Here is a 27500-nt window from a genome sequence, read left to right as displayed (position 1 = left end):
AGGTGACCTAGAAATTAAAGGGAAGATCTAGGGTCTAGAAAGGGGCCGTGAAAACGTGAGAGGGAACCATGATATATTGCGCTCCACCGTGGGCTCGGCTGGTGCTGGGCACTTTGACCTCACTATAGCCTTGGCAGGTGGGCATTGCTTCTCAAATGTTAGGAATGAAGAAACTGAGACTTAGAAAGTCTAAGTAACCTGCCCAAGGACACCCAGCTGAAGTCTGAATTGACTCTGTCCAATTCTAATACCATGTCCTCATGCCATTTCCCTCCCTTTACCTTCCTGGGAGTAAAGCGCCTCTATTTCTGTAGCAATTCCGAGACCTCTGAGATTTACCGGAAAACGAGATTCAGAGCGCATGGGCATGGGCTATTCAGCAAAGGTTTATGAAGAACCTACTATGTGGGCCTAGTGCTTCTAAGACATCAGGCACTTTTCCAACCCTACCTAAGGCTATCTGAGAAATTCATTTCACCTATGGGAACAGTGAGGCTTTGATAAGGATCAGATTTGTCCAACTTCATGCGCTGTGTAAATAGTGGTGCTGGGACTTGTACCGAGATCTCTGGACTTGAGACCTAGAGCTCCTCCCTCCGCCCCCAAATCAGGTAGCCCCGCAGGTGCAATGAAAAGGTTGAGGTCCGCAAGCAGGACAGGGCAGGTGCGCTTTGGGGAAGGCCATCAGTTTGCATACGCAGCTCCGACCACCTCATTCCTACGGCCGGCACGCAGTGGAGTGCCTGCTTGCACAAGGCCAAAGGGGTGGAGGGATGGGGAAGGGTCGTGGAGCGTCGGAGGCTTGAGGATCTGTTCCCCGCGTAGTTATGGGGACACTCTACATCGTAGCTCCGCGCAGCCCCTACCCTGGAGAGGGCCAGGGTCCAAGGGGTCGGAGTCGCTGCAGAGGCCAAGAACCTGGCTTAGAACCTACGCTGCTTTCGGGTCCGACCACCCCAAGTTGGACCCAGCTGATGCCTGCTGGGCTCTCACCGAGCTCAGGGAGCGCACTGGCTGTGAGCACTGGGTCAGGGCTTTTTGAAAATTTCCGGGGCCGCTCGGCGGCGCTGCGATTGGCCGCGTTCGGGCAACCTCTATGCAAATGAGGCCGCGCCGCCTCCTCGCCGCCGGAGACCTGGCTAGCTGGCGGGCGAGGAAGGGGCATTCGCACTGGGGCTGGGCGGCGCACCCAGAGCCAGGCAGGCAGAAACTCCCGCGCAGCTGTCCCGTGCCCGCGTGTGCCCCGCACGAAAGGGACTTCTCGCCAGCCTCGCAGCCCCCTCCCCCTGGATTCCTTCCCCTCCCCTCCCCCTGCTTGCCTGCCTGCGCCACCTTCCACCCAGATCGTCTCTAAAGGGAGTTCTTGCTTTCCTCTGATTTCTTATGAACCCAGGATGGGCAGCAAGGAAGATGCAGGCAAGGGGTGTCCGGCTGCCGGTGGCGTCTCCAGCTTCACCATCCAGTCCATCCTGGGCGGGGGGCCCTCGGAGGTACCGCGGGAGCCGGCTGGCTGGCCTGCCAGGAAGCGCAGCCTGTCGGTGTCCTCGGAGGAGGAGGAGCCGGACGACGGCTGGAAGGCGCCTGCCTGCTTCTGCCCAGACTCGCACGGCCCTCAGGAGCCGGGCCCCAAGCACCACCCCCCCATCCCTTTTCCTTGCCTGGGTAAGGTTCGCACTTCTCCAGTCCCGCAGCTAGCGAGCGCGAGGGGAGGGAGGCTGAGCGCCCTGCCGAGACTCTGGTACCAGGCCCCCTCCGCCTACACCTGCGGCTACGGGGTTTGGGGCCGAGCGGAGGAGACGGCGTGCGCCCTAGAGTCTCCTCGGCCGGCGAGCGCTCGGGAGGAGGCGGGGAACACAGACCCATGCGGCTGGGGAGTCTAGGGGAAGATTGAGTTGGAGAGAGAGGACCACAGCCGGCAGGGCACCGGGCCGTTTACACACAGCTTTGCCCTCAGTCCCTTTCCACATCAGATACTTTCTTTCCAGACAGAGGTCTGCAAGTAGGGTCTGGACAGTGTGTCTCTACTGAAATTTCTTTCTGCGTCTTTTTCCTCTCTGTCTCTTCCTCAAAATGATTAGCACTCCAAGATGATTGACAATGGTGCGTTTCGAGCATCTGATGAAAGGGAGCCCCGCGTTAGTCCTTAGAATGATTTCCAAACAAACGGCCTGTGAAATGATGCTATCCCATAAAGCAGGAGGAACTCTTCCAGCTCAGCTATTATTACAGGGCAAAATAGCCTTTAAAAATGATACTAAAGTTCCCCCTCCACAACACCTTTCCCAGTTGCCACTTGTCCTTTCATAAAGGTGGGAACACAGAGACTTCAGACTCTCACCCCCAGTAGCTAGGTCCCACTCCTGTTGCTTTTTAAAGGCCAGGGTGTTGGGAGCCAGCAAAAGGGACAAGAGGAGGGGATTACTAAGTTGGGCAAGGCGGCAGGCGCCTGCCAATCCCCTGTTCTCAGGAAGAGCCGGCCGTCTTCGAGCCTTCCCAACTCCATGGCCTTCTTGTCTGTTCTCCTTCCCCAGGTACCCCCAAGGGCAGCGCAACCGCGGGGCCAGCAGGCTCGGACCGCACGCCTTTCCTCTCTACTTCGCACCCGGACTTTAAGGAAGAGAAAGAGAGGCTCTTGCCCGCAGGGTCCTTGTCTCCGGGGTCCGAACGGCCTCGAGACGGCGGTGCCGAACGGCAGGCTGGTGCGGCCAAGAAGAAGACCCGCACCGTCTTCTCGCGCAGCCAAGTGTACCAGCTCGAGTCCACCTTCGACATGAAGCGCTATCTGAGCAGCTCAGAGCGCGCCTGCCTCGCCTCCAGCCTGCAGCTTACCGAGACCCAGGTCAAGACTTGGTTCCAGAACCGCCGCAACAAGTGGAAGCGGCAGCTCTCAGCCGAGCTGGAGGCGGCCAACATGGCGCACGCGTCGGCGCAGACTCTGGTGGGCATGCCGCTGGTGTTCCGGGACAGCTCGCTGCTGCGCGTGCCAGTGCCGCGCTCCCTCGCCTTCCCCGCGCCTCTCTACTACCCGGGCAGCAACCTCTCGGCCTTACCTCTCTACAACCTCTACAACAAGCTCGACTACTGACCAGCCCGCCGGCCCAGCGCCACGCGCCTCGCCGGGGCCGCCTCCAGCCGGCTGCTGAGTCGGTCGCGCGCTGCACCCTTCAAAGGCTCCGAGCAAGGCGGCATATTTCCCGAAATATTAAGAAATACACCATGTGTATTCATTATCTCTTATTTATGGCCTCTGCCCTACTTTTTGCTTTATTTGGGGTATTTATCGGCATTCTTCAAGACAGATAGCCTGCTTTGTACCCAAACCGAACCAATACGCTTTGAAAACCATTTGGAGGGGGATGCTCTCGGGTGGTGGTGGGAGATGGAGTTTTGTCCAGTTCGCTTTGGTTGGCAGAAAAAACTCAGAAAACCTGCAAAACAGGTACCCTCCTCCCACATACATACCCCTGTGTACATGCACATGCACACACGCTCAGCCAGGCCAAGCCTTCTGGGGCTTTGGACAACTAATTGCCTCTTTTCGTTTCCTTCATCCTGAGGATGGGTAGGGGCGAAAGGGGGAGAGTTCAAATGTGTAAATATTTTTAAAGAGAAAAAATAAAACATTTTAAACATCGTTGCTAACTTTGGTGGGTTTGATCGCTCAGCATGATGACGCGTGGGACGTTTTCAGGCTTTTCAGAGGAAGGGGCTTTCTGGCATCTCCGCCTGCAAAGGTCCGGCTCTCACCACGTGGAGGGTGGGGCCAGGGTCAGGGGTTAAAAGTCGGGACCTTGGCGCCGCCCAGACTGCCCGTGGCTAAAGCTGTCCGACTCCGGTGCCGTAATCCTCGCACGGGCTGGGGCGCGCCCCGGCTGGAATTGTGCTCTAGAGCGCCAGCCGAGAAAGACAAAGGGGTAGAGGCAGGTCTTGCTGCTGGTTGCCTTCGGGAGCGTGCCAAGCTGAGCTGTATCTTTCCAGCAATGGAATCGCCTTGGGGTTGGCCACAGTTGTGCACGCTGCGACGTGGCCCAACTCTGCGGTGATCCTCTTCTGCAAGGGTGTGGGGTAAGCAGCGGCACTGCCCGTACCCGGCAAAGTGTCTGCTTTCCAATACAGGAGCCTGGCGTGACCAGCTTGCCGCCCCGCCCAGTTCCCCGGCCAGTGGCATAGTAGCGCATCCCTCGCAGAGCGGGAACTGTGTTCGGTAAGGCCACACTTCGGCCGAGGAGGGATCCAAGGCCCAAGACTAGGCAACAAAGGCGCGGGAGGCAAAGGTGCTTCCCCACACTCTATTGCGGTTAATAGTTTGGCTGGATCATTGACCAACACGCGGCCGCACGCTCTGAATGGAAACGTGTGTCAATGCGGGTGACGCATGACAGGCGCGCCCACGGACTCCCACGCGCTGACATCTGCAGCCGCGCTTGGGCTGGGAGGGCTCTGTACCGAGAGAATAGCCCACGCAAGAGGCATGCAAATCGTAGATTCTTCCCTCCTGTTAGATCTTAGCCACCTGTTCCTTGTAAATCGTCGGAAAAGGAAGCATGAGCTGGGAAAGAGGCCAATGGTTCAGCATTACGTGAGGCCAGCTCCTCCGTCCTTCTGCCTCCAGCGCTCAGCCAGGTTGAGCAGGTGCAAAGGAGCCAGGAGTCCGCAGAGGCTCGAGGATGGATCTCATCTGCTAGAAGGAAAATATTTGCGTGTTAGAGTTGTTTTTGAGATGAGAGGCTTAGAAATTAAATACATTTTGTGAAAATATTCAGGATATCTGTAAAGTTCTTGGTGACCCGCAGTACTGTGTAAAATGGCCAAAAACATTCGATCTGATATTGTCTTTTTGAGATTTTTTTTCCTTCTCACATTAGATTTCATTAAAATAGCAATTCATTCCAAGATGATGTCACAAGAATGTTATCCAAGAACAAACATATTTGCCAGTACGAGGTTAGTTCAATTGCATTCATTTCATTTCAATTGCGTTCACATCAATAAATACTTACTGGACCCTAGTGCATGCTGAGACATTATGTTAAATATTGGGTAGTCGGAAAACAAAAGTGATACTGGATCCGTTTTTTTTCTGATTTATTGTAGGCACACACGTTATTTCAATGAAGTTCTTTTGTTCCAGATGATCTTCTTTACACCTTTATATTCTTTGCCTTTAACATTGCTATTTGATTATTCCATGAAGAAACAACCAAACTGCTTCCAATGAACTGCTTGTATAGGAATATTCCATTCATATCATCTTTGTCTGTATTTCAGCAGATTACAGTTTTAACCAGAGATGATGGTTTTAACAGTACTGTACCACTATATCCTCTTTGGCATTGCTTTTGTTATAGGAAATGGTTTCTTCTAGTTACTGTGGGCACTTAATGACAGAGTGATTTTGCCTTTAAAATTTAAGGGAATGATCCTTTTCCAGTTTGTTATAATGTGTATATTTCATTCTTTTTACTAAGCCAGAAATTAGTAAATGGTGATCCAACAGTGTAATTAGTTTTTAGGAATTCTTCTCTCTCATAGGTAACTCTTTGTCTCTCTCACACACACACCACTGCGTTTGGATTTAAAATGTTGTTCAAGACTCCAGTGTTGCCAGATTTCCTATCTCAAGACTATCAATTCATTTGAATAATCAGCAAAATCACCAGCCTCCTTTCAGGCTCTAAACTGGATTTAAAAGATTGACGTTTCTTAAAACTCAAATGGAGTCAGGCTGCGACTGCATGCCCAGAGGGATCTGAATCATACACACACTGGATAATGAAATACACTTAGATTTTATTAGTGGGTAATTCATGCTCAGAATCTTGGAACACTAATAGAATTAAATAAACAACTGGGAGAAGGAACCAAGTAAGTCAGGAGATAAAATCATTTAGCTAAAGTTAGAAGGAACTGCATTTTAAAATTTTGAACTTGGCCATTAACTTGTTGAAAGAGAAGAGAGACATAGAGAACCACAGACTGGTGAGGAAGGAGGGCAAGGAATTTTTAGCAGTAATATCATCAATACAATAGGCAGAAATGTGATTGCTGTTTTAAGTATGTTTATTGTGTCAGGATTCATAAAAAGAGGTGCATACGATACTGGGCATGTGAATGCATAAAAATCAACAAGATTTTCTCTTATCAATATACCTTAAAAATAAAACTTTAACCCCAACAATTTCCTCTCACTTCCTACATCATGTAATAAAACAAGATTTTTTTCCTTTACAAAAGACAGTGTAAAGAGGTTATAGCATGGATTAAATTGAAAAATTTCAGTGAGCCTTTAATGTTCAAGAGTAACTCAGTCTCTTCATTCTACTGATTAAGTATTGCCTTTCTTTCGTGAAGATAAAATCATTTTTCATTTCAGAACAACCTTTTTGATCCTCCTTTCTGGAGAATCCTATAAACAGCAAATGGAGCAAACTGAGCTGGCAACTCTGTGGATTGGCAAGGCAGGGCAGAAGGAGAGGCTTCTGGTTGTCAATCTAGCACCCTACCACAGGCATATCTCTAAAAGAAGAAGCTGTGTTAGATTTAACACATCCCAGAGTATTGTTTCCCAGGCTGTTCACATTTCTAGGCTGGGAGTTCTCCAGGGCAAGGGGTAGTCGGACTAAGTACATCTTCCCAGAGCTCTCATCAGGCCCGCACACAGTGGACACTCCATAAATGTTTGTGGAAAGATGGGATAGAGAGACAAAGCATAATGTAAATAAAGATGAGTTTCTGAGGGCTCAGCAAAACTTAGTGCAATGGAAAATAGTAGACCTTGGTTCATAGGTGAAAACACCAGGAAAATGAGAAAAAAAAAATCAAGGCAAATAATGCAGCTGATTAGAGCGAATATTTCCTTCTCCAATTTTTTATTACCTTCACGGGAGCACGCACATCCAGGGAAAGGGAGGATAATTTAACCCTATAGAAGTATGGGCCAAAATGTAATTCTTGGGTCTGAGAGACTTAACGGCTGCTGGGTTGGGTGGAAAAGTGAGTCACCAGAGGTGCTGGAAAGAGGATTTCCCGCCTACTTTTCCCAGGGTAGGCAGAACGTCAGCAGAATCGAGACTACATCTCCCCGAGTGCCGAGAGGCCGATCCCGAACGGACGCGAACGCAGCCTTGGCGCAACTTTTCTTGGGAATTGTAGTTTCTACTAGTCCAGCTTGAGGAAGGGGGCCTCGCGTGGAGGTAAAATGAGACCACGTGATCGGAAACGCCGCGGTTTCCCTTCGAACCGGAACTGGATGACTGAGATGGCTGACGCCAGGCAGCTGAGCGGACCAATAGGCTGCCTAGAGTGAGACGTTGGCTTTTAAAATTAGCCAATGGCAGGCCGACACTAGGGCTTCGTCTCCGCCTTCTTTGCCCAGCCCGCGAGTGTTCTGAAGGAAAGTAGGAGGCGGCGGTAGCCCCGGTTAGCGGCGGAGACTTTACCTCTGAGGCGTGCTAAAGGTGAGAGGGCGAGGCGGTGGGCACAGGAGCAGCATCTCTGGGGACTCCTCGGGTCCGTAGGTAGCAGAGCCGTCGCAGAGAATCCCTTTACGCTTCTATTGTTTTCTCTGTCTTTTAGGAGCGTCCGGGGCGACGGGTCCCGGGAGTGCGGAAAGGGAAGGGCCCGGGATGCAGATACCGCTGCAGGCCGGGATGGGAGCTTGGGCTTAGGTCAGGGGGCTGCGCGGGCTGGGCCAGTTGGGGCGCAGCGTGAGACACCCTGTGGGCGGGGCGGGGGGCTGCGCGGGCTGAGCCAGTTGGGGCGCAGCGTGAGACACCCCGTGGGCTGGGGGAAGTCCTGACCGTGGCGGGCGCAGGCTCTGCGCAGGCGCAGCGCCTCCTGGCTGGCGCGCTGTGGGCTCCTCTCCCTGAGATCTCCCGCCACCCGGCCATCTGCGCGCTTGGCCCTGGACCCCAGGATCCTTGAGGACTCTGGGCGCCTTTTCTGCAGATGACCGGTTCTAACGAGTTCAAGCTGAACCAGCCACCGGAGGATGGCATCTCCTCGGTGAAATTCAGCCCCAACACCTCCCAGTTCTTGCTGGTCTCCTCTTGGGACACGTCGGTGCGCCTTTACGATGTGCCAGCCAACTCCATGCGGCTCAAGTACCAGCACACCGGTGCCGTCCTGGACTGCGCGTTCTACGTAGGCGTCCTCATTTTCCATTCCTTTCTCTTATTGTATTATGTATGATGTCCCATGTTAGTAGCATTTTTTTTCCAGTATTGGGTAGAGGCAGGTCTGTCAGTGGAGTTATTTACATATCCAGAACACCTACCTTAAGCCAGGTGCTATTGTGGTACTTGACAGCGTTGGAAACTGGACTACCTTTTCAAGTTTGTGAAGTAACCTTGTAAACTTTCTGAAAATGAGATAATTGTATTTGAGATTTGCAACAAGACTGTTTTGGCTGCCTTATTAAAAGGAATGTTTAGAAAGAATGCCTGTTTACTCTCAGCTAGTGTGAACGGGATAAAGCAGCCCTCCCTTAATTTGATGACATAGTTTTGTGACCAATTGCTTGCTTTTTTGTGCTGTTTTTTGTTTGTTTACCATGAGTAGTGGAGTCCAGTCTGTGTATCCTCCTGAGCATAAATTAAACAATTGACTGCAGAAAGGAATTTTGAAAACACTTTTCTAAAGGTCTTAAGTTTTAAATGGTTCAAAACTATGTTTTAGGATCCAACACATGCCTGGAGTGGGGGATTAGATCATCAATTGAAAATGCATGATTTGAACACTGATCAAGGTAATATGACCACATTTTTACCAATTTATTTTCTTAGCTAGTATTCTAGGGTATAAATGTTTGGAGTGACTCCTGAATTGCTTAGAGATGAAAAGTGGCTCGGATTTAGCATTTTTTTTTTTTTGTTTAAGTGATAACTGTTAAGTTACTGATTGCAGAACATTATGCATGTGTTTTTGCAGTAAACCCCATTAACAATCACCATCTTAAGTGTTTACATGAAGTGACACTTAAGTATGTGGCCTTTACCTGGCCATTAGAAGTATAGTGGAACCCGTAGTGGTCTACGTTTCATTAGGATTTCCCAGGACAGTGCTGATGTTTCACAGTTATCTTTTCAGAAACCAAGTTAGTTTAAACTGAAGGAAGATAGGCTTTTAAAGCACTAACAGTATAAAATAACTAGTCATGTCTATGGTAATCCTTCCTGCTTTATTGTTATTTAGCAGTAGAATATGTTTCGATTGTATTTATTGTATGAGTAATAAGATGACATGTTTTCTTTCAGTTAAGTAATTTATTAGAGGGCCAAGATAATAAATGACTTACCCAAATTTTTATGGTGACATTGGGGCAGAGTAGTGATTGGAGTGGAACCCAAAAGCATAGAGCTCTCTAGTTTGCTATGTACATTAGACATAGATATCCTGGAAGGAGATGGCAGGGCACAGAGGTATGTCTAAATAGAGGATAAGTTGGACAATGAGAGAATGTGTGATGGGATGAGCACATTTTGTCAAGAAGAAAAAACAACACCCAATAAGAAGAGCCTTTTTCATAGAAGTCTCTTTTGTTACTTACAACTGCAGGTGTTTTGTTTGCCAGTAGCTTGTCCTGTGTAGTAAGTTAAGTTGCAGGTTTAAGTAGTATTCGTTCAGAAACTTGGGGAGAAAACACTGAAAAGCAAACATTTTATTTTATTTTATTTTATTTTATTCTATTTTTTTGAGACAGAGTCTTAATCTGTTTCCCTGGGTAGAGTGTGGTGGCATCATAGTATCTCACAGCAACCTCAAACTCTTGGGCTTGAGTCATTCTCCTGTCTTAACCTCCCATGTAGCTGGGACTACAGGTACCTGCCACAACGCCCAGCTATTTTTTCTATTTTTAGTAGAGAACAGGGTCTTGCTCTTCCTCAGGGTGGTCTTGAACTCTGAGCTCAAGTAATCTTCCTGCCTCAGCCTAAAGTTTTTGATTTTTGATGTTATAGACTCAGGGAATTAGCTGCTTATTTTCTGAAGGCTACTGGCAGATTTCATGAAATTCTCTTTGATGTATTTTTAAAAATCTAATGTTCCCATTTCAGGGTTAAGACCATATGTTGTTCATTCTTACATCTTTAGCAAGTGGTAGCCACTGGCATATAGTAGATGTTACTTAAATGAATAAATAAGGTAGTAGGAAGGTTGATACTGAAAAGAAAGAAAATATGTCTTAAAAATTTGACCCTCTGTGAAAACCAAATGGAATAATCATAAGACTTTATCCTTAGCTTTCATAATCCTATAACTTTATAAGTAGTTTTCTTATCAGCATTGGCTTAATGTTCAAATGTTGTTGAGATCCAGGAGACCAGAATTCTGTACTCTTTTGTGCTGTAAGGTGAACAAAGAGGAATGGATAACTTTGTAGTCATGGAGATTTTTCCTTATGCAGCCATTTCTATGGAGTTAGAGAAGGCAGATTAGTTAATAGTGAATGGACATTTTGATTTTGTTAATTTTAGGAACAAAATGTTTACTAGCATTAGTAAAGTTGGATGTTTTTTTTTTTTCCTATAGAAAATCTTGTTGGAACCCATGATGCCCCTATCAGATGTGTTGAGTACTGTCCAGAAGTGAATGTGATGGTTACTGGAAGTTGGGATCAAACAGTTAAATTATGGGATCCCAGAACTCCTTGTAATGCTGGGACCTTCTCTCAGCCTGAAAAGGTAGGCTCTGTATATTCATACCAGGAGTTATGATTCTTGGGATGATTTTGTCTTGATGCGTATTTGATGAATATGATGTTGAATTTACAAGTAAAGTGTTGATAGTGAGTCTATCTTATAAACCTAACTACATAAAAATGCTTTTTTAAAATTTTTTTTCCATAAAAAGGTTTTAATGCAAAGGAAAATTAACTTTGGGATTTTGGCCAACTTTTTTTCTGTTGTAATACATAGTACTTGTAGGGGAGAGCACTGGCTTAAATGCACTTGCTTCCGTTTGTTGTTAGTGCTTTTTAAATCTCAGGACTTGGAAGCAACTAACTGCCTTTTCAGAAAAGTCCTTGAGCAAGGACTGATTATCTTAAATTGGATTTGACATGCCCAAACCAGAAAATGGGATGGAACATCACACATTTTCATTTGTGACCAGAGTTTCATTTGAGTTGACTGTTAAGAGGATGAAATTGGTTATCATTTCAAGTATACTGAGAAAGGTGTTTACGATTCCTGACTTTTTTACTGATTGTATATTTGTTTTTTTAATGCTGACAGTTGTAGTTTCAAGGCTTGTTTAGTGAACAAGCTTTTTAAAACTGAAACCTTGTGTATTCTAACCTTCAGATTTGTATGATGAAAGTGTAATTGAGTTTTTTTGCTGTATCCTTATCAGACTTTTTTAGATGGTAGTTAATTTTAAAGATTGATTGTATTAGCAGTTTAAAGATATCCTTCACTTGATTCTATTTCCTCAGTGTAAATATATTGTTCAGTTCCTGTTAGCCATCATTACATACAGTAGTGCATCCACAAAGCCATTATTTTTGTCACATCACAGTCGAATCTACTCCTGGCAAGACCTTTGTTCAAAATGAAATAATTGCATTGTTTCTAGTTTTGATTTATGGTTGTATGTAACATGTTAAGAACTGTGATGAATTACTGACAGAGTATCATATAATGGACAGCCACACTGAATCGAGCTGCTTATTGGTTCAGCAAGGTTCATTATGTCACTTTTTTTTAATACTTTCTTTGATAAATGTATATACCTAGTCGGTAGCATGACAGTGGTTTCACTTGATTTATGATCAGTGGGAATGGAAAGTACTATTAGAAGCTTGTGTGTCACCTGTACGTAAAGATTTAAGATAAAATTCCCAATATAATTGCACTATTATAAATTGAGCTCTTGCTGGATTCTATAATTTTTAAGTTTGATACTTCATACATCGTAGATTAATTTTTATTTTTCTGCATACATTTTGTTTTCTGAGCAAACTGATTTTTTAATGATATTTCTCATATTTAAATCTGCTTATGTAAAAATCTATTGTTTTGAACCTTTTTAATTCTTTATTTTTCCCATGATCGCGTTAGGTTTTGAATTTTAAGCCAAATTATGGAGACTATCAGGACATTGCATTCTTACACTTACTTTGGTTCTTCAGCTGGTGGTCTATATTTGGTTTAATTACTGGATGTTAAAAATATGTTTTACATGTCTAGGGCCTCCCTATAGTTTTTTACAGCAGCTGTTCAGTGTGGAAATAATAGGTCAGATTAGCATTTCTTATTAATTGAAAATGAAAATTAGAACATAGTCATGATTCCTAAGTATAGATTTAAAAGAAATAGGCTGGGCTTGGTGGTTCATGCCTGTACATTTTTTTTGTTTGTTTTTTTGACAGAGTCTTACCCCATCGCCCTCAGTAGAGTGCTATGGCATCACAGCTCACAGCAACCTCCAGCTCTTGGGCTTAGGCGATTCTCTTGCCTCAGCCTCCCGAGTAGCAGGGGTTCGTGTCTGTAATGTGAGCACGTTGGGAGGTGAAGGCAGGTTGACTGCTTGAGCCTAAGAGTTCTAAACCAGCAACATAACAAGACCCTGTCTCTTAAAAGAAAATGACAACATTAACATTAAAATAATTTTTGCCACCTTTTTCTTGAATTTGCTCCCTCTATTTGGTCTATTTATTTTATATGTTTGCAAATAAACTACTGAATGTTTGCAGGAAATTCTGTGATTTTTGTGGAAATTTTAGTATTGAAGAAAGGTATGAAGAGAGGGAAAATTAGGGAGTAAGATGCTTTTTAAAATTTTCTCTGAGGTTGAACTTCTGTCTTACATATTAAGCATGATGTCAGGGCACAAGAATTTGCTTTTGTCTTATGCCAGACCACTATTCTTGTCTTTCAATTTTGAGTTTATATGCCACCAAAAGTATTTCACAGCTAGTGATGGCTCCCTCACTCTTCCTGGAAAAGCTTATTTATTCCCTTTAGTGGCTGAAAAAAGTTAAGATTTTTAAAGTTGCAAAATGCAATCTCCTTCCAAAAAGTGGTCATAGAAAAATAACTTTGAAAATGTTTGTTTTATGAAAAGCTGGGAGACTGTTGAAAAATGTCTTGAATTATTTTATGGCTATATTGTCTCATTTTTGAGTGTTTTTTAAAACACTTTTTAAATGAAATCAAATGGAAAATTAAGTTTGTTTTAGTAATGAAGAGAATTAAACCAAAAGTTCCTTTCCAGAATTAATTATAGTGTATGTTATATTATTCTTGGTGAAGTGTTAAGAATATCCTGAGTTTTTGGGTGGCGCTGGCCCCATATACTGAGGGTGGTAGGTTCAAACCCAGCTGCTGCCAAACTGCAACAAAAAAATAGCCAGACATTGTGGCAGGTGCCTGTAGTCCCAGCTACTCGGGAGGCTGAGGCAAGAGAATCGCCTAAGCCCAAGAGCTGGAGGTTGCTGTGAGCTGTGACACCGCAGCATTCTACCGGGGGCGACAAAGTGAGACTCTTGTCTCAAAAAAAAAAAAAAAAATCCTGAGTTTTCTGTTTTGTGTGAATTACTTGGTTTGAATAACTTGCAGTATCTAGAATTGGAACCTGTGTTTGAGAACCCAATTGGCTAAATCTGTTATAGTTTTGTCATTGGATGGACTTTATTTTGGGTCATTTCAAGTAAGTAGATGATTTTTAGTATATTTTGTTCTCTTTTAAAAGGTGTATACCCTTTCTGTGTCTGGCGACCGGCTGATTGTGGGAACAGCAGGCCGCAGAGTGTTGGTGTGGGACTTACGGAACATGGGCTACGTGCAGCAGCGCAGGGAGTCCAGCCTAAAATACCAGACTCGCTGTATAAGAGCATTTCCAAATAAGCAGGTACTGCTCTAGTCTCCCTCCCCCCTTCTGGACTTTGAAAATAATATAATTTTTTATAATGATTTGGTCATTACATGAGGAGTAATTTAGAATTTATTATGTATATTCATATTTAATATCTTTGACAGCTTTGTGTAAAAAGTAATGTGTTAATCCCCACTTTAGAGAAGACCTTGATATTCAGAAGGGTTAAATAAATCTGTCCAGTGGTTTGAATAGAGTGCTTCCGATTTCTTTTTCTGATCCTGGTTCAGAATGCTTGATAGATGTACTCTAATCAAAGAAAGTTTTGCTGATACTTCAATTTACAAACTAGGGAATTTTAATTTGTATTTGCAAATTTTGGTTTATCTATTTGCTGTTCCTTTTTTGCTTTTTTAAACCTTACAGCTAATGGCTAATGGAGTTCTTTCCCCATTTGACAATAGAACTTTGATTTTTTTTTTTTTAAGTACTGACTGAGGTTAGAGAGGTATTGCCCCTCATATATGACTAATTCTTGATGAATGGGGTTTGGAGGGTGAGGTGGCATCACCCTTCATCATCATCATCATCACCACTAAATGAGATTAGCCTGTTTAGTAGTGAGTTCCCTCTCCTGAGACCCAAAAGTTCTAAGGGGAGCTGGTATTGTGAGTTGCAATAGGAATTTCACAAGAAGTCATTAAAAAGCAAGAGTCTTTGGAACCTCATTGCTGTTGTTTAGTGGTTATGGAACTTGAAACAGTTATGTCCGTTGTTCTCTTGGCCCCTTATCTCAAAATCCCCATACCTCAAATGATCATAGTTCCTTTTTTCAGGAAATTGCAATGTTCCATTGAAGGTTAAGGAATTGTAGTTAGGTGACATTTTAGAGGTTTAAATAGGTGATTAAAATATGCTTCATTGTAAACATTTTACTGACTTTGTATGTTAAATTTTCTGTTGGACTATTTCTGTAATGGAAGTTTATTTAAAAGAGTTTTACTGATTTTTTTTTCCTTTATAAGCAGTTTTGGGGAATACATCTTTTTCATACTTAAAAGGATTAAAAAGTAGATGTAAAACAGATTTCATATTTAGTGTATTAGATTTCTCTCTCTCTCTCTCTCTCTTTTTTTTTTGGAATATTGTCATTTGAAGGGAAAGCAAAGAAGGGTTTGAAATTGTAAACCACTGTTGACTATTCCTAAAATTCTGTTACGTGCAAACCTGATTGTAGTCAATTTAAGAGGTGGAATAATTAAGATGGACGACTGGTGTTCCAGTGATTTGGATTCTTGAAGCCCCCAAGGAAGGAAGCACAATTCTTGCAGTTATTAGAGATTAAGAGGTATAGAACATAGAATATATTTTAACTGCGGGAATACATTTGAATTTTTTTCTAAATAATAATAAATGATACACTTTAAAATTCTTCTTTAGGCTTGATGAAATAACTAGATACAATTTTTAAAATTTCAGATTAAGGGTACATATAGTTGGGTTACATTTATTAGAATTTGTTAGGTAGTTTCCAAGTTGTAGTTGAGTCCTTCACCCTGGGTATGTGCCATATACCACTACATTGTAGTGGTTAGGTGGGAGTTTGCCGAGCACCCTCCCTCCTGCTGCCCCCTTCTTGAATTTCATTTTGTTTTGCTCTCATGTGGGCCTGTAATTATAGCTAGTTATTTTTTTGAGTCTTACTTTGTTGCCCTCGGTAGAGTGCCATGGTGTCACAGCTCACAGCAACCTCCAGCTGTTGGGCTTAGGTGATTCTCTTGGGTAGCTCGGACTACGGGCACCCCCCACAATGTCTGTCTATTTTTTTGTTGCAGTTTGGCTGGGGCCGAGTTCAACCCTTGGTATATGGGGCTGGCATCTTACTCACTGAGGCACAGGTGCCCCCGATAGCTAGTTATTTTTGATACTTTCTCTAAAATAAGTTAGCTTTTTAGAGTTATAACTGTTAGTACAGCTTAAAACTTTCTTAAAAACATGCCTATACTATATTTCTGAAATAATCATCTTTCTTTAGTTTGGGTTGAATTTGGAAATTAGTGCCTTGTTTGTAGAAGCTGGATTTTACCATTTTTGTTCTCTGATTACCTCTTGGCAGGGTTATGTCTTAAGCTCTATTGAAGGCCGAGTGGCAGTTGAGTACTTGGACCCAAGCCCTGAGGTACAGAAGAAAAAGTATGCCTTCAAATGTCACAGACTTAAAGAAAATAATATTGAGCAGATTTACCCAGTCAATGCCATTTCCTTCCACAATATCCACAATACATTTGCCACAGGTAAAGTATATTTGATTAAGATAATATAAATTTTACTTATTTATTTAGAGATAGAATTTTATTCTATCACTGTTTAGAATGCAGTGGCATCATTGTAGCTCACTGAAAACTCCAACCCCTAGGGTCAGAGCCATCTTCCTGACTAGCTAGAAGTATAAGCTCAACTGTTGTGCCCGGCTAATTTTCTATTTTTAGTAGATACAGGGTCTTGCTCTTACATGCAGTGGTCTGAAATTCCTAAGCTTGAGAAATTCTCTTGCCTCAGCCTCTCAGAGTGCTATGATTGTGAGCATGAGCCACCTTGCCCAGCCAATTTTTAAAAAGCAAGCAAGTTATGCTTGCTCTGCAAGGTATTTAGCAGAAAAGTCTTGTATAATACTTGGGGGAAATGTAACTTACATGTTCTTGAGAATTAACTGTTAAGGTAATGGTTAGTTTTGTGTCTGGTATTAAGCATTTTAATTAATTTGAAATTCTAGGTGGTTCTGATGGATTTGTAAATATCTGGGATCCATTTAACAAAAAGCGACTGTGCCAGTTCCATCGGTACCCCACCAGCATTGCATCACTTGCCTTCAGTAATGATGGGACTACGCTTGCAATAGCATCATCTTATATGTATGAAATGGATGACACTGAACATCCTGAAGATGGTATCTTCATTCGCCAAGTGACAGATGCAGAAACAAAACCCAAGTGAGTATGCTTCACCTGTGTTTGAGCCTTTTCTTGCATTCAACCCAGGATTTATTAATTTTTCTAAATTCATGAATAGCATTGCTGATGCCTGCTCGATATTACAGCTGACTGTAGGGTTGGAGTTGATGTTATCGTGTTCTCCCAAGCTTTCAATATCCGTAGGTTGATAGACGTCTGACGGATAAAATTGTGCCTAGTTGTTTTGTAGAGAAGAATGTCAAACTCTCATTCTTCTTGAATAGGCCCTATTATTTGAATCTCTGGAGTTATTACTAGCTCATTGCTTCAAAATTAAGTTGAGGAATTCAAGAATAATTTATTTTAGCAAATACTATTTAAGATGTTTAAGAATTTGAACTACCAAAAATCTTTCCTCTCCACAGAGGTCGTTTCTTTAATATTTACACAAAGTGAGTGACCGTCAGGTCTTACTGGAAACCCAGAATAATATGGTCTTGCCTGGAATTGCAAATTTCCTTAGTTTTGAAATTCTCATAGGTGTCTTTGGTTCTTGGTTATAATGTTGACTGAGAGGAACCATGTACATTTTTGATACCAACAGGGCAAAACTTAGTACTTAACTACCTCCACCAGGTTTAAGGAGAATCTGATACTTAGGGATGTGTTAAACTGTAATATACCTAATCCTAAGTTTTTGTCCTGTTCCTTGTCCCTCCTTGTAGGCCGTCCTTAATAAATATTTGTGGAATAACTGAATGTTTTCAGGATTCCTATACTTTTCTGAATTAGAAAGGGTATGGTACCCTTGCTAGTTGGTGGAGCCCCTGAGTGGACAGGCAGTAGGTATTCTATGTTAGACAATGCTTTTACAGGTTGGACTTCAGAAAAAGTTTTAGCATGTGAAGCCTGTTGGTAAAGGGCTGTGTTTGTATTTAACCTGTCACTTTGTATCTCCTGTCCTAGCCAGCCATTTTGATCTCATGCTGTTCTTTTTTTCTTTTGAACTTGTAGGTCACCATGTACTTGACAAGATTTCATTTACTTAAGTGCCATGTTGATGATAATAAAACAATTCGTACTCCCTAATGTTGGATTTATTACCATTAACAAAGAAACCAGGGAAAATATTAATTTTAATATTATAAGAACCTGAAAATAATGGAAAAGAGGTTTTATATGTTTTTATTTTTATTTTTTTAAATGAACACTTTAAGTGCATGAGATGGTTTGATGGTTTGCTGCATTAAAGGTACTTGGGCAAACAAAATTGGAGGGCATTGACTGCACTTTTGAGAATCAGTTTTGATTTGATTGATGATTTTTATTTCCATTGTGGAAATAAATGTTTGTAAATAAATACAGGTAATAAAAATCCCTTTACATTCTTTCTGAACCTTAAATGGTAGAGGAAGGGCTCTTGAGCCATTTGTTTCTTTTGCTGGTTATAGTTGCTAATTCTAAAGCTGCTTCAGACTGCCTCATGAGGAGGTTAATCTACAATTAAACAATATTTCCTCTTGGCTGTCCATTATTTTCTGAAGCAGATGGTTCATCATTTCCTGGGCTGTTAAACAAAGCGAGGTTAAGGTTAGACTCTTGGGAATCAGCTAGTTTTCAATCTTATTAGGGTGCAGAAGGAAAACTAATAAGAAAACCTCCTAATATCATTTTGTGACTGTAAACAATTATTTATTAGCAAACAATTGATCCCAGAAGGGCAAATTGTTTGAGTCAGTAATGAGCTGAGAAAAGACAGAGCATATCTGTGTATTTGGAAAAATAATTGTAACGTAATTGCAGTACATTTAGGCAGGCATCTATTTGGACCTGTTTCTATCTCTAAATGAATTTTTGGAAACATTAATGAGGTTTACATATTTCTCTGACATTTATATAGTTCTCATGTCCATTTCAGTTGCCCAGCCGCTGGTGATTAAGGTTAAAAAGAAAAAATTATAGTGAGAATGAGATACATTTCAATATAATGCGCTAAAGCAGAACATGAACTTAGCATGGCCTGTTCTAGGTAGTTCCAAGTAGTATTTTTCTGTCAAATTAAAAATTTTTAATTTATGTTTTTTGCAATGTATCTCTCTGAATAGGACTTGGACCTTTCCAGAAATTTATTTTATCCATGATGTATTTAAAAAAAATTTTTCTTTGATGCAGAAGAGGGACTTATTTTTATTTTTTAATTATTTTAGTGAAAACTTGGTATAAATCTGAAGCCTCTTTTGAAATGTATTTTCTTCATTGCAGGTCCACCTAATCATCTCGTGAAAGTGGTTTCTCTGTGGAAAGCTTGTTTGCTTCCTACAAATACATGCTTATCCCTTAAGGGATGTCTTGTAGTCATTGTGGACATCTTATTTAGTATGTGGATTTCTCTGTTCTTATAGGAAAACTGTCTTTGTACCCCTTAATACTTTGTTTGGGATGAGGAATCTTTGTGTCCTTGTGCAGTAATCTGAAGAATTCCCCTTCCTACCCCCAAGCAAGCCTGGTTGCTGTTTATGAGCATTTGAGCTCTTTCTGTAACATAACCTAAACCTGTTATTTCCATGTGCCTAATAAATCAGAGATTCAGAACCTTTAAATGTTGGATGTTTTTAAATGTTGGTAATTAATGTAATTTACTACTTAAAAAGGCTTCTGTAAAGCAAAATTCTCTTCATCAAGGGCATGTTGGGGATGACATTTTACCTTTAAGTCTACTCTGCCTCATTTAATTATGTCTACTCTGATGTACGTTGGGGATTTAGTCCTGGGTAAAGTGATTTGTTGGAGTTCAGCCATTTCCCTCCTGCCCCCTTGGCAGATCAGTAGGGTCCTTGAGCCAACTGTGCAGCTTCACTCAGGCTGGGCAGAGACTTCATGGTAGCCTCTAGGTGCCCTTTGGCACAGCGTTCTTCTAGTAATGCTGGTACTGCACTCTCACAACTCCTGCAGTCCTGTGTTGATGAAATCATCTGTACCTAGCCATCAAGTGCTAAATCAGAGCAAAGCCCTTGGGATGGTAAATAATGTAAAAGCCAGGGACTGACTGAGAGTATTGCTTCTTTAGTGTGATTATATGCTTTTTAAAGTCATAACTACTTTGTTGAGGACAGAGCATAAATTTAAAATATGGCATAACTGAAAGAGAATTAATATAGTACTCTTAAAGGTGACCAAATTTAAGCAGTGTTGTGGACCTGTTTTGGGGTCATGGTGTGGGAGAGCTTATTTTGTAAACCCATCTGGATGTCCCCTTGTCTCTTGAAGCCAAATGTGTCTCCCTGCCTCCCTGCATACCCTTTAGCCATCTCTCTTCCAGTCTGCCTATTTATGATTATAGCCACTTTCTCCCCAAATTACCCAGGTGTATTACCTTGGCCTTTTCATTGGTTTCCCTCATTTAGATTCTTACATGGGTGTCTCTTCTGTTTATCTTTGTTTTCTTCCTACTGCTATTCCGTGGCCTGCTGGGTAATAGCTTCCAGTCTTGGCCCTAAGTCCTCCATCATCTAGAGCAGTGACTTTTGAACATTTTAGCTGTGACCCAACTAAGAAATACATTTTGAACCACAGTCCAGGACATAGGTCAACACAGTATGTGTAACAGACAATCGGGACGTAAAATGTTACTTGCCCTTCCTGCATGTGATGCATCTGATGTGTATGTTCTTTTTCTTCCCTTCCTCCCTTTTCTTTCTTTTGTTGGTAATGATGCCTTGAACTAATTTTATATTAAATGCATTGCTGCCTGTAATTTTACAAAAACCGCTCAGTGTCACACAGGGTTTTTGTAATAACATGCTTAGGATCTTCCATTGCTTCCCATTGCTCATAGTAGCCCTTCAGCAACTTCATGAGAAGATATGTGTCTTCCAAAGCCTTCGGGTCACCAGGAAGGCACTGCCCGGCCACAAAGTTGCTCTCAGAAGAAGAATGTAGGAGGATTGATCTTCATTGAAATTTAGACAAGTGGATGAATTGGGAATGTTAGGGTGACAGCAATATCTGGTCCTGAGTTCCACTGTAAAACTTAATGGTTATATTAGTAGGGTATTCTTTGTACTTTGGCAATTCAGGGTCTTTATTTTTTTTTCCTAAATTTTTAAAGACAGGATCTTACTGTGTTGCCCATGCTGGTCTTGAACATGTGGGCTCAAATAGTCCTCCTGCCTCAAACCCAAGTAGTTGGGATTACAAGTGTACACCACTATACCTGTCTGGGAATCTAGATCTTGTTACAAGGACCAAGGCCATACTGCCAGCTCAGCATTCAAGCCCTTCATTGTTTTGCCTCCATTTTTTGTTAAAGTCCAGTGTTTTCTAAGGCATTTTCTATGCACTGACCTTTTCAGTGAAAAAAGGATTCAGTGGTCAAATAACACCAGCTCCTTTCCCTTAGTGGAGACTTGGTGCACATTAGCCTACTGAGCTTGGAGAACTCCAACAAATTTTTGTTAATTTATTTAACCCAGTTTCCCCCAAATTTCGTTGACTGTGTCTACTCTGGGCCTGTTGCTGCCCCCAGCTTCTGTCCCCAAGCATTTTACCTTTTACCATTCCCCTTAAAACACTGGGTTTCTGTTATTGTGAGAGCTAGACTACTTGCTTCACTGTTACTCAAATTATCTTGTTGAGTTAGGCATAGTAGCTGATTCCTGTAATGCTAGCACTTTGGGAGGCCAAGGAGGGAGGATCTATTGAAGACAGGAGTTTGAGACCAGGTTCAGTAACCTAGCAAGATGCCAGCTCTATTTTTTTTTTTTTTTGAGACAAAATCTCATTATGTTGCCCTTGATAGAGTGCTGTGGCATCACGGCTTACAGCAACCTCAAACTCTTGGGCTTATGTGATTCTTTTGCTTCATTCTCCCAAGTAGCTGGGACTACAGGCCCCTGCTACAATTCCCAACTATTTTTTGGTAGTAGTTGTTGTTTAGCAGACTTGGGCCGGGTTCCAACCCACCAGCCCCGGTGTATGTGGCCAGTTCCCTAAGTACTGAGCTATGGGTGCCGAGCCCCCATCTCTATAAAAAATAGAAAACCAGCTGGGCATGGTGGTGGGTACCTGTAGTCACAGCTACGTGGGAGGCTGAGGTAGAACTGCTTGAGACCAGGAGTTTGAGGTTGCTATGAGCAATGTATGATCAGGCCACTGCACTTAGTCTGGGTGACAGAGTGTAACTATGTCTCCAAAAAAAAAAAAAAAAAAAATGCTCAGGCTTTCCTTTTTTCTGAATTGCTTTTATAGAATTTAATCTGAATCCTGTAAGATCCTATTTAAGATCCTCTTTTTCCTTGAAATGTTTTGTCTCATTTGCAGCCCATGGCCTACAAATAAGAAAACCCTTTGTCAAAATGTCACAGAATGTTCCTGCTTATATAGTTTTGGCAGTAGTCACTGCTTCCTTTATAACATTGTTGAATGTGCACATCTTGTTCCCCTACTTAGATTAAGAACAGGGACAACATCTTTTTGTGTGTGTGGTACGTAAATGTTGGGTTACTTTGGTATTGCTGAGTGATAGTCCCTTTTTCAAAATAATCTAAGATATAATTTGGGAATGGAGATACCCTGTCCAGTGTATTAGACAGACATAAGACCTTTGGCTTTATTAGTTCATTAAGTAATTAACTATTTTAGAAGTGATAATGTTTACTGTAGAAAATTTAGATAGCACCTACAAAGAATGAATAGTAGCTATTAACAATCCTATGCTACAAGATAACTAAGAATTTTTTTTCCAGCTTCAATGAGATATAATTGACAAAAATTTTATATTTGTAATGTATACAATGTGATGTTTTGTTATATGTATACATTGTGAAATGATTACCACAATTGAGCCAGTTAACACATCCATTCCATTGTACTTTTTTGTGGTAATGGTAATACGTAAGATACCTGCAGCAAATTCCCAGTGTGTGTTATTAGCTGTGGTCGCCGTGCTGTACATTAGGTCTCCAGAACATATTCATCTTATAGGAGATGACTACTTTTAACATTTTGTTGTATATCCATCCTTTAGGATATTCTGTGCATATTTCTCCATAAATAAAAGATTTTGTTAGCCTTATCATGTGAAATACCTGGGTGGACAAATTTGAAAATTTTATTTGGGTGGTGTGACTTAGGATACAGGCCACATGCCTGCATATTTACCTTAGTGGGAAGCCCCGGGTGTAATTTAATGAGTTATTTCCTACCTTATCTGAAGCCTGGACGCGGGAGTTCCTGTGAACATGACTGAGAGGAGTCTGGCTATGGAGAATTCCACGAAGTGGACAGAAAGCTGTGACCAGATTTCCATCCTCAGGTGCCACATGGGCAGGTGCTTCAAAGGGCTGGTGACAGTTTTGTAAGCGAGCTGTTTCTCACATGGGCTCACCCTGCATTGGCTGTTCCAGAGTGAAGGGTTTGCAGGTGTCTACTTAATTACCTGTGGCTGAGATACTCCTGAACAACACTGGGGACAAGTTAGTATGTACAGTTTTTTGGTTTTTTTTTGCAGTTTTTGGCCAGGGCTAGGTTTGAACCCGCCACCTGTCGCATACGGGGCTGGTGCCCGACTCCTTTGAGCTACGGGCGCCACCCAGTATGTACAGTTTTTAAAACTTGCATCATATTATATGTATAAGCCTCCTGTGCTGGGTACTTAGTATATTATGAAATTTTGCCCATGATTTATTTTTTGCCTTAGTTTTAATGGTCACTTACTTTGGCTTATCTGAACAAACACTACTAGTGCTGGTGCTCAGTAGTGGGATAGATAGACATGGTTCCTGCTCTGGCTGGGTTTCCAATCTGGGGCAGGGGATATAGCTGACAATGTAAAAAAGTATAGATAATTACAGTGATGTGCTATGATACCATGGGGTGGTCATATTTTAATTTCAAGAACTTGACCAACCTTGTGGTGGGACAGTGCCCTGGTAACAAATTACTCTTACGTCTAAGGTCACCAAACTGGTTAATGTAAGCACTGTGACAATCTGGGCACTGGGAAAGGCAACATGGGCAGAAATCCTCTGTTGGAGAAACTTCTAGTTTGTACTTTAAAGCGGAAGGAGCGTAGCACCCTGTCAGATCTTAGTTCCCTCACCTGAATGGCCTGTCACTCCTCTGAAGTTAAATCTGGTACTTTATAGGCCAGCCGGTGTGATGTAACAGTATTTAATCTTGGATCCCAGCCGTCAAACCTGGCTTTGAATTCTGACTTTACTGCTTATTCATTGGGTTACTAACCAAGTAAATTTCTGAGCCTTAGTAATTCATGGAGTTATGAAGAAATAATTAAAATATTTTTCAGGGTGCATCTGATGCATGGAATGAATAGCAGATCTCTCTATGGAGGAAAAATATTTAATCCATCACTCTCAGATTTTAGTCAGCTGATTTGTAGACATTTTTGTTTTTCATAAATGTGTAGTTCTCAGAATATCAGTAGGATTCCTAATTCTTAAATATGCCATTATGTTTTTTCTTTTAAAAATATTCATGAACTATTTCATATATTTCCCCCCAAATTACCTAAATATCCATAATCTTCATTTGAACATGTTCAATATTTTGCCATATTTACTTCATATCTTCATTTTAAAATACAACTTTGTACATAAGTGAAGCCTCATTTGTATCCCTCTCTCATCCCATTCCTGGTCTCCAGTCTTCTTAAGTACTGTAGCCATGTATGTCTTCTATGATCATGTAGTATCAATAAAAAATCCATGTTTTGAGTTTTTTTAAATTTACATAAATGGTATACTGTTTATGTCCTGGAAGGAGCTCCATTCCACATCAGGTGTAGTTAATAAGATAGAAGTAAAGGGACCAAGCTACAAACTATCATTTACAGGGAAACAGCTAAAGCAGCAAGGCTGTACACTGGCGGCTGAGCCAGGCGCCCCTCTCATGTGAGGTCAGCCACCATTACAAGAGGAATAGCAGTTGTCTTCTGACTTGTTGGGTCTTTCAAGGGTGAAAACTGCATAATGTAACAAGTTGTTCTTTCCCCCAGGAAAATATGAGTGTGTTAATAGTACCCAGTAGATGAGGTGTATTAGAAGTACAACATCCATGTTGTCGTCTGCGGAGCAAACACGGCTCTAGTTTCATGCTTCTCTCTCCTTTGACTTCCCCACCTCCGTCTTTGAAATGTCTCCGGGTAGCCCATCTTTCACTTGGGAAAGTACTGATTTAAGCTATTAGGACTAGTTACAGCAGTTTCCTTTCAAAATGGCACCTGGCTGCATTGCTTTGGAACTAGCACTAAGAGAAATGAAAGCTGCCGCACCAGTGGCCACAAATTCCAATTGGGCCATTGAGTACAAAGGCACCTTCCCCTTGATCAGTGGCGTGTTATAATAGTGCTTTCATTTTCCAAGGATACCCTCAGAGCTTGTCCTAGGGTTGCTGAGGGGCATGGTCTTAGTTGTGAAGCATTTTGTGTCCTGGTTAAATAAAAAATCTGAAGATAAAACCTAGTCTACGATTTCTAGAGGGTGGTAATTGGGGGAACATGGCATGAGTTAGCCTGTCATTTAATGTAACTCATGATTTGGCAGCTTCCTTTGAATAAAAGGCATTTGGGTACATTTATTTATTTATTTATTTTTGCTTTCCTTGAATATACCACTGGTGGTATATGACTTTCCAACTCACCTGATTTGAATGGAGAAATGGAAAAAGAAATGCTTTATTTTTCATAGCTTTAACATAACAGGGTGCCAGACTTCAGCAACTGTGTGTTCGTTTCTTTCTTTCTTTTTTTTTTTTTTTTGAGATAGTGCCTCAAGCTGTCGCCCTGGGTAGAGTGCTGTGGTATCATAGCTTACAGCAACCTCCAACTCCTGGGCTCAAGTGAGTCTCCTGCCTTAGCCTCCCAAGTAGCTGGGACAACAGGCACCTGCCACAATGCCTGGCTATTTTTTGGTTGCAGCTGTCATTGTCGTTTGGCAGGCCTGGGCTGGATTCGAACCTGCCACCTTAGGTGTATGTGGCTGGTGCCTTAGCGGCTTGAGCCACAGGCACTGAGCCTGTGTGTTCGTTTCTAGTGGTTTATTTCATTAACTAATTTCTTAAGAAATATTTTTTCACCTCTAATCATACTAGCCAACTCTGTGCAGTTAATGCAGACCTGCAGTAAGTCACACAAATAACACCTACTGATCTCAAAAGCACCTAAGTTTGCTTTTCTAAGGTTGTAACAAAGTACCTTTCATCTTCTTTATAGGACTCTGTTATAGGCTATTGCAGTAATTTAAAACCTATGTACAGACTCCTGACCTTGTTATAACATCACTTTGTAATTTTCAAAATACTTGGTTCTTCAAGATTTTCTTAGCACCAGCCATGTATTCTTCAAGAACATACAGTTTGTCTCAAGTGTTATGTTACCGGTATCTCTAGCTGCTAAGACCTAACCTTCTGATTAAGTTGCCAGACAAAAATACTTGAGTTCGTTCATTATTTCACAGCTTAACATGGTGTTGGTTACTAGCATTCTCCACTTAAAGAAGGACCCTTGCCTGGAACAGTGTCAGTGTATGTCTTCATCAAGCTTTAGATACGGAAGCAACTCTCGCTGGGTTTGCTCTTAGTTCATCAAGATTGCAGGTGATGTTACGGACAAACAGCTTTCCTTACGTGATCATGGAAATGGGGGACAAGTATATGGACAAGCCTCTTAAAATGTCACCCTATGTTGCTCCTGTTCATTGGATGAATATTGACTTCAGTTGCTAGTAGAAGTCTAGAATGAGCATTGTTCATTGAGAGCTTTGGGCTTGGTAGCTGGGCTTTCTGCTTCCTTTAATCAAAGTACTAATACCATAGGACGCGTACCATCAAATGCTGGGCTTCAGCTTTGCAGTGCTTGGCTTTGCCATAAGATAAACCATTTCAAAATATCCTGTACTCGTGCTGCCAGTCATTACCCAGGGTTTTGCTTTTGACTCAAATTTGAGACTATTGAAGAGGCAGAGAAATTTCATTTATTATATTTGGACTCCACTGAAAGAATCTGTGTGGTAAGTTGACAGGAGAAAAAACAAATGAGATCAAAGTGGATGTGTTTAACTCCCCAATAGTGGATTCTTTACAGATATTAACACTTTGTGAATAATAGTAGTGATACTTGGTCTGTGCATTGAACAAGACCTCTGCCTGGAGACGCTTGACTATCTGCATTACTAAGGTTGTGCATATTTAATATTTATAAAGAAATGTTTTGGTGAAAACAATGAAAACAGTTTTATTTACCTAAGACCATCAATCTGGTGATCTAGGGCAACTCTATGGAAGCCTATAAGGAAACTAGCCTCTTTGCACAAACTGGAAAATACTAGGATTAACTCAGAATTTAAATCTGAAATTGTAATTGGGTCAAGGCAAAATTTTAAGTAGGCCACGAGTCAGAATTTTAGAAAAGGTTCTCTTATTTATTTTTGACTCCAAAACAACTAGAGACCAGAAGATTATTTCCTCTTTTGGACAGTATTTAGACCTCTGGTCAGTGTTCCTGATCAGTTTCTTCTTTTTAATCTAAACTTGTTTTTCCCTGGGTAGAGGAGTGGGTAAGGAGAAGAAATAAGATTAGATGAAGTTATTTTTTATTTTTTCTTTTTTGAGACAGAGCCTCAAGCTGCCCCTCTGGGTAGAGTGCCATGGCATCACAGCTCACAGCAACCTCCAACTCCTGGGCTCAAGCGAGTCTCCTGCCTCAGCCTCCCAAGTAGCTGG

General features: G+C 42.0%; 2 protein-coding genes across 3 annotated transcripts; both read left to right on the top strand.

The window, feature by feature from the left end:
* The first annotated feature begins 1153 nt into the window (after nucleotides 1-1153).
* HMX2 (H6 family homeobox 2) lies at nucleotides 1154-3634 on the top strand. Its single transcript, XM_003794081.1, has 2 exons — nucleotides 1154-1662; nucleotides 2532-3634. Exons 1-2 carry the CDS (start codon nucleotides 1395-1397, stop codon nucleotides 3083-3085), a joined length of 822 nt encoding a protein of 273 aa, XP_003794129.1. The 5' UTR covers nucleotides 1154-1394; the 3' UTR covers nucleotides 3086-3634.
* Nucleotides 3635-7223: 3589 nt separating this feature from the next.
* BUB3 (BUB3, mitotic checkpoint protein) lies at nucleotides 7224-19363 on the top strand. Of its 2 annotated transcripts, none has more exons than XM_003794080.2 (8): nucleotides 7224-7457; nucleotides 7948-8142; nucleotides 8677-8746; nucleotides 10528-10679; nucleotides 13690-13848; nucleotides 15929-16106; nucleotides 16586-16802; nucleotides 19026-19363. In XM_003794080.2, exons 2-8 carry the CDS (start codon nucleotides 7948-7950, stop codon nucleotides 19033-19035), a joined length of 981 nt encoding a protein of 326 aa, XP_003794128.1. In that variant the 5' UTR covers nucleotides 7224-7457; the 3' UTR covers nucleotides 19036-19363. The 2 variants fall into 2 exon arrangements, with proteins under 2 accessions (XP_003794128.1, XP_003794127.1); XM_003794079.2 differs by having other exon boundaries at nucleotides 17778-19363.
* Nucleotides 19364-27500: the final 8137 nt, after the last annotated feature.

This window comes from Otolemur garnettii, unplaced genomic scaffold (genome assembly GCF_000181295.1).
Source record: "Otolemur garnettii isolate 467f Iridium unplaced genomic scaffold, OtoGar3 scaffold00075, whole genome shotgun sequence".
NCBI classification, from domain to species: domain Eukaryota; kingdom Metazoa; phylum Chordata; class Mammalia; order Primates; family Galagidae; genus Otolemur; species Otolemur garnettii.
The sequence above is the reverse complement of the archived record's forward strand: the minus strand, read 5'-3'. Positions and strand labels throughout refer to the sequence as shown.

Excerpts from the sequence above, each read along its gene's own strand:
- HMX2 (XM_003794081.1), top strand. The coding sequence starts at position 1,395 with ATGGGCAGCAAGGAAGATGCAGGCAAGGGGTGTCCGGCTGCCGGTGGC. Across the intron at positions 1,663-2,531 it reads CATCCCTTTTCCTTGCCTGG|GTACCCCCAAGGGCAGCGCA; the intron begins GTAAGGTTCGCA and ends CTCCTTCCCCAG.
- BUB3 (XM_003794079.2), top strand. The coding sequence starts at position 7,948 with ATGACCGGTTCTAACGAGTTCAAGCTGAACCAGCCACCGGAGGATGGC. Across the intron at positions 8,143-8,676 it reads TCCTGGACTGCGCGTTCTAC|GATCCAACACATGCCTGGAG; the intron begins GTAGGCGTCCTC and ends ACTATGTTTTAG. Across the intron at positions 10,680-13,689 it reads CCTTCTCTCAGCCTGAAAAG|GTGTATACCCTTTCTGTGTC; the intron begins GTAGGCTCTGTA and ends CTCTTTTAAAAG.